Source organism: Mastigoproctus giganteus, chromosome 6 (assembly GCF_048544385.1).
Source record: "Mastigoproctus giganteus isolate SK-2022 chromosome 6, ASM4854438v1, whole genome shotgun sequence".
Lineage (NCBI taxonomy): Eukaryota > Metazoa > Arthropoda > Arachnida > Uropygi > Thelyphonidae > Mastigoproctus > Mastigoproctus giganteus.
In genome coordinates, this window is record NC_143580.1 from 4,780,865 (window position 1) to 4,793,062 (window position 12,198).

A 12,198-nucleotide genomic window follows, 5' to 3' on the forward strand; every position below is an offset into this window, starting at 1 on the left:
CTATCATAGTTTTTTCTTTAAGAGTTGTGTACCTACACTGGTGTACCTACACTGGTATTATATAGAAGATTTGTAATGTAGCAAGCATCCTTAGTTATTACCATATGAAGAATATTACTTCCCTGTGTTTGGCCTCCCTAGTGTGCTGATATAAGTAGCAGTCATCTATTTGATCCTGACCTCGTGGGTGATATATTGTATAGTAAGTTTGAATAATTTTTTGCTTTTCTTGAAAAGTGAAAATATTATTTGGCTTTTTATAATTATAGGTGGCAAGCTTGCCATGCTAGAAGAATTTAGGCTTCAGAAAGAGAATTTACTTAGTAAAATGGCAGAGTTAGAAAAAGAATTGGCTGGCCAGCAAAAAAAATATAGAGAGCAAGTTCATGCTATTGAGCAGAAAGCTATTTTAGACAATGAAAAGTATGTATATAGTGATAACTTTTTTTTTATTATTTCTTTAGAATGACTTTTAGTTTTCAAATTGTTTATGAATTTTAGAAAAAATGAATTTTCAACTCCTGCATAAAATGGTTATACATTCTTTTCAATTGCTTATACATTTCCCATTTTGTGATATGCAGTAAAACCCATTATGCACTACTTGAACTTACAGAAATGTAGTGCTTAAGGCATTGAAATATCCTGAAAAATTGGATGGAAAAAGATATGCTGTTTGCAAGGAAAATCCATCACAATGTTTATTTTTGGAATAAATTTTAAATTATTTATATATTTATTGATTTATTAATTGTTTATAAATTGTTCCTATGTTTGTTTCATAGAATTTATTATCAGCCAAAATGTACATTTTATTTGCCCTGTATAAATCTTTGTTTAAAGCTGTATTTCTTTGTATGTGTAAACAACTGTCATTATCATAATCATTTTATTTGTACATTATGTTGATTATCTCTACTAATTCTTATTAATTTTTTATGTAACAAGGCTTAAGAAAGAAATGGTACAGAGGGTAGAAGATGTGGCAACAGAATTCCGGAAAGCATCAGATAATCAGCTGTCTCACACAATTAGACAGACCATTACTGAGTCAGTGAAAGTCAATCTGCAACTGAAGAGAACATCAGAAATGGCATTACAGTTAACAGAAACCAATTCAAAATTAAAAAATTCTGAATTACAACTAAAACAGCAGCTTCAGATTCGAGAAGCCATTGAGAAAGAATTATCTTCTAAAGCACAGAGTCAGCATAAGGTATGTTAGAAAGACAAGGCTGAATAATATTAGATATTCTAAATATTAGAAAATATTTAGTAATTAGGACTACTTTTATTACACTTGTAGAGCACTACTCATCATTAAATTTGCTCCGATCTCGACGGAATAGATTGATTTACCTGAAAATTTGCTTGAACTGTGATCAGTGGTGAGCTGTAGTGGGCTCGCATGGGCTCACGAGAGCCCATTATTATTTTTAGGCAATTTTTAGAATAATTTTTTTCTTGAATATTTGTATAATAATTTTTTTTTCATGTAATCTGATTTTCGTGTACCTTTTCTAGAATAGTTTGTTTTTTATGTAATATTTTTTATATTGCGGAATGTTTTGTGATAGTTTTTATGTTATTTGTGATATAGGAAGTATTTCATGTTATTTTTTATTCGCAGTATTAAAATTTTATCATGAAAAAAATGAATCAATTATATTTCCCTAGTTGTCAAAAAAGAATGAAAATGTAGCACGTCTGCCAAGCATGCGCTGTAGATGGTTTTATGTGAAACATATTTCTTGTTTCTTTTAGATATTTTGATTTGTATATATTGATTACAAAATAAAAGAGCTTTTGAATTATAAATATTTTATTGACCATTCACATAATTTCTGGAAGACAAGCTACAATGGATTTATGATAACTATAGTAAGAGATATATACTTGCAATTGCAATGTATCTAAATGCCTCTGAAAATAGCATCAATTGAGGTACCTGATCTTTTAGTTGAAACGACATACTCAGCCGTTCAGGGCACCTAACAATAGAATGTTACATGCCCTGAACAGCTGCATATGCGAGAATGCGAGACAAAAAAATAAAATTATTGACAAATGTTTGTATTGTTGCAGTCATATAACAAATACTTGCAATCATACTATTCAAAAATTCTAAAAAGTTAGTGGTCACGAAAAATGCATCACGTGCTCTAATCATACTACTAGTGAGTGCTCCGGACAGACTAGTGGTGTGAGCGTGGGAAGCACCTCTGGCAGACGCCATGGACGACATCACTCCTGTGACGATAAGATTTACTCAGTAGGACCCCCCCCCACCCGAGGATGTTTCACATCAAAAAGTCGGCAAAAGTGCAAGCCCATTGTTAAAATATTCACAGCTCACCATATCTGACATAAGCATAATAGAATGTCCAATAATGTGGTTATTATCACACTGACAGAGGAATCTGAAGGTGCTGTGAAAACATGGAAACTAGCAAGTAAACAACACTGAACAAATGACTTTCTTAGAGTATGTAATTCCTTTAAAAGGACTTTGAAAGGGATTGGAATATTGGATTGTCAGAAGCTGAGTTGTTAACATGGCAAATTTATGGTTGTATGCAGTTGGCAACAATGAGAAGGTATTGTGATGCATCACTAGGGCTCTGTGGCATTGGAAGAATGCTAGAATGGGAGGATCAAAGGATCCATTGAATGAGCAACACAAAACATCTGCCACAATCTGCTAGATTTTTAACAGGTGACTATGAGAAATGGGGCTGCATTCACCAGCCTTTGCTTTGTCTGCTCTGACACTGTTCTATTATCAGTATCTGCAGTGGTGCTGCTTGCAGATAAGAATAGCATTTTCATCTTTAGTTAAATCATGTTCCTTTTTGGAAACCAATGATGGCATCTGGGAAAACTCTAGGGACAGAGTAATCCAACCTGCATCAGATCAGGGAGCAGCATACCTGGGCAGCACCTGGAATTATTTTATGGGGAGCCATCAATTATAATAGTTGTTCATCTTTGGTTGTTATTGATGGCACTGTGATAGCAAGACATCATGGTGAAACTAGTGCTTCTGCTCCCGCCTCCGTAGCCAGGTGGGAAGGAGCAGCAGTGCGTATCACACGCTTCTTGATTAGACCGGGGTTCGAGCCCGTCACTGCCAAATACGGAAGATGCGGAAAAGTCAGAGAATGACCACCGCATATCCCGGAGCAATATGGCCTTAGTTGCTAATGCTCCTAAAAACCAAAACAACAACAACAGCTTCTGCCCTTTCTACACTTTTCTCCAAATTCTATTTTCCAGCTGGACCATGACCTCCCACAATACCAGCAGTGCTGACATGATGTGGATATACTTCCTTGGCCCACACATTCAAAAGATCTCCCACCCATTAAACACATTTGGGATGTGGTGGGATGCTAACTGATCTTCATCTCTCAGCTCCCTGTTGCTGTTGTCCATCTTGCAACACACACACACAGCTCACTGTTCACTAGAATGATATTTACCACCCTCTTGACTCCCTACCGGTGCCTCCGTAGCCGGGTGGGCAGGAGCGGCAATGCGTAGCACACGCTTCTTGATTAGACAAGGGTTCGAGCCCGTGACCACCAAATACAGAGGATGCGGAAAGGTCGGAATGACCACCGCATATCCCCGGAGCAATATGGCCTTAGTTGCTAATGCTCCTAAAATCCAAATAACAAACAAACAGACTCCCTACCATGATGTCTGGCTGCTTGCATCAGCAATACAGTATCAATAGCCATTCATTTAGGCTGTACTTATTATGATATGCACCACATTTTCATATACTGCATTTCAAATACTGCTGTGCTGATAAACAAACTTAATTATTTCTTGTTGTATAATAAATCTGTACTTTGACATATCAGTCCACTTACTTTTAGCTCAAAGAATACACTCCTTTTAGTTGAGAAATTTCTTGTAATGAGCAGTATATTTCCAAGGGTAATGTTAGCTTAATAAAAATAGTAAAATGTTTTTTAACACACTTAACTGTTTAAACTTTGATATTAAAATTTAATATGAAATTGTTTAATAGTAATATAATAAATTCGAACAATAAAATTTGTTTTTGTTGACATTATAGGATTGGAGGAGGGAGGGAGGGAAGATATTTCAGTGATTGAAATCAAATAGAAATTTGTGTGCCTTACTTCATATAATTTCAATCATGGGTATCTAAGTTGAACATAAGCCCAAGTCTTAAGGTCAATACTCAAGTGATAAATTCTGTAGCTGAAAAATGTACCCAATATTTGCATGGGCAGTTTTCACAAAATGACAGTTATCTCCATCAAAAGGAGAACCAGTCTGATTCCTCCAGTCTCCCACAGGAGCTAGTTATTGTTGGTGACTGAATTGTCAGTGAAATGGGAAATATATTGTGCAAAAAGGATAGGTGGAATATGACCAGGGGCAAAAGTTGATGACGTAGAGCAGATATCATCTTTTAAGAGTGCAAAAAGTGATATCGTTATACACGTTGGCACAAATGACATTAAAGAGTAGGAGATCTGCAGGTGTACTAAGCAAGTTAGGGTTAAATTTGAAAGTGTCTGCAATCCTGCCCAGACACGATAGGAGGGAGTATATGATGAGAGCCTTATCAATAAATTCGGCCCTGGAGAGATTGTGCAGGGCTCATGGGGTAGAATTTTTCTCAGCGTGGTCTGTGCTTGTTAACAGGAGAGAGATTGCTTCTACAGGGATGGGATATATGTAAATAGAAGGGATGCAAGAATATTTGCAGATGCTATTGAGGCAATGTTAGGTGGGTCGGGAAACTGCTAGCGTGGTGGGATTCACAGACTAATAGATTAACAGTAGCCGCAGGCAGAGGTGGAAATGATTCTTGCACTGCTTCTATTGGAATGAGCAGGATCCGGAAAGCCAGCTGCTGGGGATTTCAGGAACTTCTGGGGATCATGAAACAAGTAAATTCATGGGCTGTGTTAGAGTAACTAAAAGTAAGAACAGGTGCATGTATACTTGTGTGTACACCAATGCTAGGAGTAGAGTAAATAAATTTGAAGCGCTGGTTAAGACATCCAAGGTGGATATTGTTGGAATATCAGAGACGCGGTGCCATTTAGATATAAGGGATGCAGAATTGGAATTTGGGGAGTACAATGTGTACAGACAGGATAGGAAGGGAGGAGGGGTTATGTTGTTAGTTAAGAAACAGATAAAATCTAAGGAAGTGCATCCAGTTGACATAGATGGACAGTGCAATGTTGAGTCAGTTTGGTGTGACATAAGTGCCGTCAGTTGTGACATAAGAGTCAGTTTGGTGTGACATAAGTGCTGTCACTTGTGACATAAGAGTCAGTTTGGTGTAACATAAAGCAAAAATGAGGGTGGGAGTTTGTTATAGGCCTAATGACTCTGATGAGTACAATGAAAAATTATACAGTGAAATAGAGTGGGCCAGTGAATCAGAGTGTCTTATAATGGGGGATTTTAACTTCCCAGATATAGACTGGAACTTGTGGTTTGGTCACTTGCACACTAGTAAAGATTTGTGGATTTATTGGATGATTGCTTTCTGTAGCAGCATGTTAGAGAGGCAACAAGAGGGAGTAACACCCTTGATCTGATTATCAGCACTGATTATTCATGCGTTAAGAATTTACAGATAAAGGAACCACTAGGTGGCAGTGATCACAGTGTACTGATGTGGGACTTACTTAAAGATCTTACTATCAATCACGGGTAAATGGACAGGTTTTTGCTTTCTCAAAGGCGACTACAGTGGTCTCAGATTTTTTAGGTTCTCTACAGTGGGACCAGCTGATGATCTTACCAACAGCAAATTCTAAATGGGAGCATTCAAAGAAGTAATTTTGGAAGCTACTAGGCTTTTTGTTTCAACTAAGAAATACTGCACTAGGTCCAGGCCCAAATGTTGAATTTGAAAGTGTCTGCAATTCTGCCCAGACACAATAGGAGGGAGTATATGATGAGAGCCTTGTCGATCAATTCGGCCCTGGAGGGATTGTGCAAGGCTCAAGGGGTAGAATTTTTTTCAGCCTGGACTGTACTTGTTAACAGGAGAGATTGCTTCTACAGGGATGGGATACACTTAAATAGAAAGGGTGCAAGAATATTTGCTGGTGCTATCGAGGCAGTGTTAGGTGGGTCGGAAAACTGCTAGCTTGGGGGGGGGGGGAGACAAAGACCAATAGATTGACAGTAGCCACTGGCAGAGGTGAGAGAGATTCTTGCACTAGAATGAGCAAAAGCCTGAAAACCAAGATGCAGGATATTTCAGAGACTGCTGGGAGTCATTGCGGTACAAGTAAACACATGGGTTGTGTTATGGTAGCCAAGAATAGAAACAGGTGCATGTATACCTGCGTGTACACCAATGCTAGGAGTTTGGTAAATAAATTTGATGAATTTGAGGTATTGCTCAAAACATCAAAGGCAGATATTGTTGGGATATCAGAGACGTGGTGTCACACAGATATAAGGAATGCAGAACTGGAATTTGGGGAATACAATGTGTATAGAAAGGATAGACAGGACAGGAGGGGAGGAGGGGTTATGCTATTAGTTAAGAAACACATAAAGTCCAAGGAAGTGAAGCCAGTCGACATCGATGGACAGGGCAGTGTCGAGTCAGTTTGGTGTGACATAAGCATAGGGAAATCAAAATTGAGAGTAGGAGTGTGCTATAGGCCTAATGACTCTGATGAGTATAATAAGATATTGTACAGGGAAATAGAGTGGGCCAGTAAATCAGAGAGTCTTATAATGGGGGATTTTAATTTCCCAGATATTGACTGGAATTTGTGGGTTGGTCACTCGCACACTAGCAAGGCTTTTGTGGATTTATTGGATGATTGTTTTCTACATCAGCATGTTCGTGAGGCAACAAGAGGGAGCAATACTCTTGATCTGATTATCAGTAGTGATTCTTCATGCATTAAGAATCTGCAGATAAATGAACCACTACGTGGCAGTGATCACAGTTTGTTGAAGTGGGATTTAGTCAAGGAGGTAACTACCATCAGAGGTAAAGGGAAGGGTTTTTGTTTTCGTAAAGGCGACTATGATGGTCTGAGGCAGTATTTAAATTCTATACAGTGGGACCAACTGATGATGTTACCAACAGCAAACTCAAAATGGGAAGCATTCAAGGAACTAATCTTGGAGGCTACCAGGCTTTACATACTAACTAAGAAATATTGTTCAAGGTTTAGGCCTAAATGGTTGTCAAATGAACTAATGAGACATGTGGCAGAGAAGAAAAATGCATGGGATACATACAAATTAATGGGTGACATGGAAGCCTATGATAGATATAAGTTGGTCTGTAACCAAGTCACAAAGGAGATTAGGCAGACTACGAAAAATCCTTGGCAAAGGATGCAAAAAAAACCAGAAAAGAGTTCTTTACCTATTTAAACTCAAGAAGGAAGGGGATGAATCAGATTGGTCCACTGGATATTGATGGTTCAACATTTCAGGATCCTGCTCAGGTGGCTAACAATCTAAACGAGTATTTTGCATCTACATTCACGCATGAGGAGTTATTGAGGAAGGAGAATGATGTAGGTAAAGTAAACATTGGCAGTGAGCTGGATGATTTTGTAATAACTGAGAGGAAAGTGGAGGAGAGATTGTTGAGGATAAACATAAAAAAGGCACCCGGCGTGGATGGGATCTATCCAGTTATATTAAAGGAGGCAGCAAAGGAAGTAAGCAAACCCCTAGCCATAATTATGAGAGCTTCTTTGGACTCAGGGGAGGTACGCATAGACTGGAGATGTGCAAATGTAACCCCAATTCACAAAGGAGGATCAAAGGCTGACACAAGTAATTATAGACCTGTTAGTTTAACTTCTGTTCGAGGTAAATTAATGGAGGCACTGGTTAAAGAAGCACTGCAGGATCATCTAGACAAGAATTCAGTTATAGCTCAGACGCAGCATGGTTTTGTTAAGGGCAGGTCTTGCCTGACCAATTTGATTGGATACTATGATGTAGTCACAAAAGAACTGGATGCAGCGAGTAACTTTGATATTATATATTTGGATGTTAGAAAGGCTTTTGATACTGTTGCACATGGTAGACTGCTGCACAAATTGGAGCAGTGTGGCATTGGAGGCAAATTGCTGCTATGGATAAGGGGATGGTTGAGTGGCAGAAGACAGAGAGTGGTAATCAATGGACACTGCTCAACGTGGACTAATGTTATTAGTGGAGTTCCTCAGGGTTCAGTGTTGGGTCCGTTGTTGTTTTTGGTGTTTATGAATGATATTGATGATGGGATATCAAGTTTAATGTCCAAGTTTGCAGATGATACAAAGGTTGGCAGGGTTGTTAAGGACACCACTGACGCTATGCTGCTGCAACAGGATCTGGAAAGGTTGAACAGATGGGCTGAGAGGTGGCAAATGAAGTTTAACATTGACAAATGTAAAGTACTACATATGGGAAACAGTAACCCCAGAGCAACGTATCAACTCTGCGGTACTACACTGATAGTGGTGGAGAATGAAAAGGACCTGGGGGTAATTGTGCAGGCAGATATGAAGTTCTCTGAGCAGTGCAGACGAGCTGCAAGAGTAGCTCATGGTGTCTTGTCAATGATATACAGGAATTTTTCTAGCAGGGATAAGGAGGTGATTATTCCCTTGTATAAGGCAATGGTTAGGCCACATCTTGAGTACTGTATACAGGTCTGGAGGCCTCATTTCAAGAAGGATGTAGAGCTGCTGGAACGGGTACAGAGAAGGGCAACAAGATTAGTGAATGGAACAAAGGGTTGCTCTTACGAAGAAAGGCTTAAGTTTTGCAAATTACAGTGTCTGGAGACTAGGCACCGGCGAGGTGATCTGATAGAGGTGTATAAGGCTTTGAATGGTTTGAGCATGCTCAATGCCAATGGGATTCTTCATCTTGCTCAGAATAATCACCTCAGAGGGCATAAATTCAAATTGGGGAAGGACGAATGTCGGATAGATGTGCGGAAATTTGCCTTTGGCCAGCGGGTGGTTGGTTGGTGGAACCGACTTCCATCACTTGTTGTTGAAGTTGATAGCCTAAACAAATTTAAGGCTCAACTGGACAGGTATTTCGAGTGAACGGAGGGGTGAAATGGGAGTGGTGTTTTTTTTTTTTTTTTTTTTTTTTTGGCTGATGCTGAATAAGCTTGCTTTCTTGCATCATATGCCTCTACTAATGCTAATGCTAAAATGGATGTCAGATGAACTTATGACACTTGTGGCAGAGAATAAAAATGCATGGGATGCACATAAATTGTCAGGCGACACTGAAGCCTATGATAGATACAAGCTAGTCTGTAATCAAGTCACAAAGGAGGTTAGGCAAGCGAAAGTAGATTAAGAAAAAAGATCTTTGGTAAAGGATACAAAGAAAAACAACAAAGGCTTCTTTACTTATATAAACTCTAAAAGGAAGGGGATAAATCAGATTGGTCCTCTTGATATCAATGGTTTGACTGGAGATGATCTTTCTCAGATAACTGCCGAACTAAATGAGTATTTTGCATCTACATTCACGCGTAAGCAGCTATTCAAGGAGGAGAGGGCCAGATGTTTATCAAACTCTAACAGGGAGTTAAATGATTTTGTAATAACTGAGAGCAAAGTGGAGGAGAAATTGTTGAAGTTAAACATAAGAAAGTCACTTGGGATGGATGGGATCTATCCATTTATATTAAAGGAGGCAGCAAAGGAAGTAAGCAAACCCTTAGCCATAATTATGAGAGCATCCTTGGACTCTGGAGAAGTCCAAACAGACTGGAGATGTGCAAATGTATCTCCAATTCACAAAGAGGGATCAAAGGGTGACAAGAGTAATTACAGACCTGTTAGTTTGACTTCTGTTCCAGGGAAAAATGGAGTCACTGGTTCAAGAAGCATTGCAGGATCATTTAAACAGGACAGCAGTAATAATTCAGACACAGCATGGGTTTGTCAAGGGAAGTCTTGTCTGAAAAATTTGATTGGATACTATGATGTGGTCACAAAGGAACTGGATGCAAAATTTTGATATCATATACTTGGATTTCAGGAGAGCATTTGATACTGTTGCATATGGAAGTCTACTGTAGAAATTGGAGCAGTACGGCATTAAGGACAAGTTGCTACAATGGATAAAAAGGATGGTTGAGTGGGAGAAGACAGAGCGTGGTGATCAATGGGTACTGCTCTGCATGGACTAATGTTATTAGTGGTGTCTCTCAGTGTTCGGTGTTCGGCCCATTGTTGTTTTGTATATTTTTCAGTGATATTGATGAAGGTATATCAAGCTTAATGTCAAAGTTTGCAGTTGATACAAAGATTGGCAGGGTTGTTAATAACAGTAATGACAGTATGTTGCTGCTACAGGATCTGGAAAAGTTGGGTAGATGGGCTGAGAAGTGGTAACTGAAGTTTAACATTGACAAATGCAAAGTACTGCATAGCGGGTAGCAGTAACACCAGAGAAATGTACTAATTATGCAGTGTGTTACACTCAGGGTAGTGGGGATTGAAAGAGACCTGGGGTCTTCTCAATGATATACAGGAATTTTGCGAGCAGGAATAAGGTGATTATCCCCTTGTATAAGGCAATGGTCAGGCCACACCTTGAGTACTGCGTACAGGTCTGGAAGCCTCATTTTGGGAAGGATGTAAAGTTGCTAGAACGAGAGAAGGGCAACAAGACTGGTGAAGAGAACAAAGGGGTGCTCTTATGAAGAAAGGCTTAATTTCTGCAAATTGTAGCTTCTGGAGACTAGGCAATCTGATTGAGAGACATTGCGAGGCAATCTGATTGAGGTGTATAAGGTCTTGGATGGATTGAGCAGACTCAGTGCTGATGGGATTCTTCCTCTTGCTCAGATTACAAACCTGAGAGAGCATAAATTCAAATTGTGGAAGACTGTTGTCGAATAGACGTGCGGAAGAGTGATTATAGCCAGTGGGTAGTTGCAGGGTTGTTGCTGTCATTAGGCCAACTAGGCTTAATGATAGCACTGTCCCTCTGAGGTCAGCGCCTCCGTAGCCAGGTGGGCAGGAGCAGCAGTGTGTAGCACATGCTTCTTGATTAGACCAGGGTTTGAGCCCGTGACCACCAAATACGGAAGATGCAGAAAGGTCAGGGAACGACCACTGCATATCCCTGGAGCAATATGGGCTTGGTTGCTAATGATCCAAAAAACCAAATAATAACAATAACAATAATCCCTCTGAGGTCTGCATAGGGTGCAGACCCCAGAGGGGGGTGCAGTACTGACTTCAGCCTATACTTCCCTTGGAGTTTTTGGGGCACTGACTTCATAATTTGCCTAGGGCGCCCCTGGCTAGTTGATAGCTGGAACAAACCTCTATCTGTTGTTGTGGAGTGGAAGTTGATAGCTTAAATAAATTCAAGGCAGACCTAGACAAAAATTTGGAACGATGAATGGATCAGTGTAATGGGTTTTTTTTTTTTTTTTTTTTGGCTGATGCTGTATAAGCTAAGCTTGCTTTCTTGCATCATGTGCCTCTACTAATTCTAATTTTTCTAACCTTTGTGGCAATCTCTGTTGTTCGAACAGAGATTGGTCAGCCAGTTCGGGAATCATCCTCTAACGACTTGCATCCTTTACAAAAACAAGAAAACCATTCAAAGACTCATGGTCAAGGCAAACATTAATCAGCATAAACGTTTTTTAATTCATCAAACTATCTGTAGCACTTTTTCTTAATTTTCAATAAAATTTGATAACTGTTCTTTGCTTCATTTTCAATTTTCTGACGATAGGCACAAAACTACTATTACTCTTTCCGTCATAAATCATAAACTACTGACCGGAAAATTTTCAGCTTGCACTTGGAAAGAGCACACTCTAGGGGATCTAATCATATACTATTTTGGACTCTTATGTTAATACTAAACGCTCTGCGTTTAGTATCATCCTTGCTTCCTTACATCAATAAATGAAAACACTAATGTTGTCTGAAAGCTTGATTTATATTGAGAGACTTGCTGTTCAGGTAAGTTATGGGAGTGCTCTTAACTGGCAGTTTCTGTTTATTTTGTTTCATTGCTGTTTTTAAAATTTTAGAACAGCACTCTATGACAATTATGATTTGTATTATAACCAGCATTGTAACTGGTTTAACTGACATTTCTCACTAGTTTCATGAATCTTGTTACAGCCATCTTTGACTAGTTTAATTTGAGGAGAAATTGTTGAAG

General features: G+C 39.1%; 1 protein-coding gene across 1 annotated transcript in view; it reads left to right on the forward strand.

The window, feature by feature from the left end:
• Nucleotides 1-12,198, forward strand: part of LOC150083831 (cilia- and flagella-associated protein 157-like) — a 78,325-nt gene that overhangs the window by 17,120 nt on the left and 49,007 nt on the right. The window contains exons 3-4 of the mRNA XM_090375399.1: nt 270-423; nt 949-1,216. Of these exons, the coding sequence (XP_090231525.1) occupies nt 270-423; nt 949-1,216 (422 nt within the window). The remainder of the gene's footprint in view (nt 1-269; nt 424-948; nt 1,217-12,198) is intronic.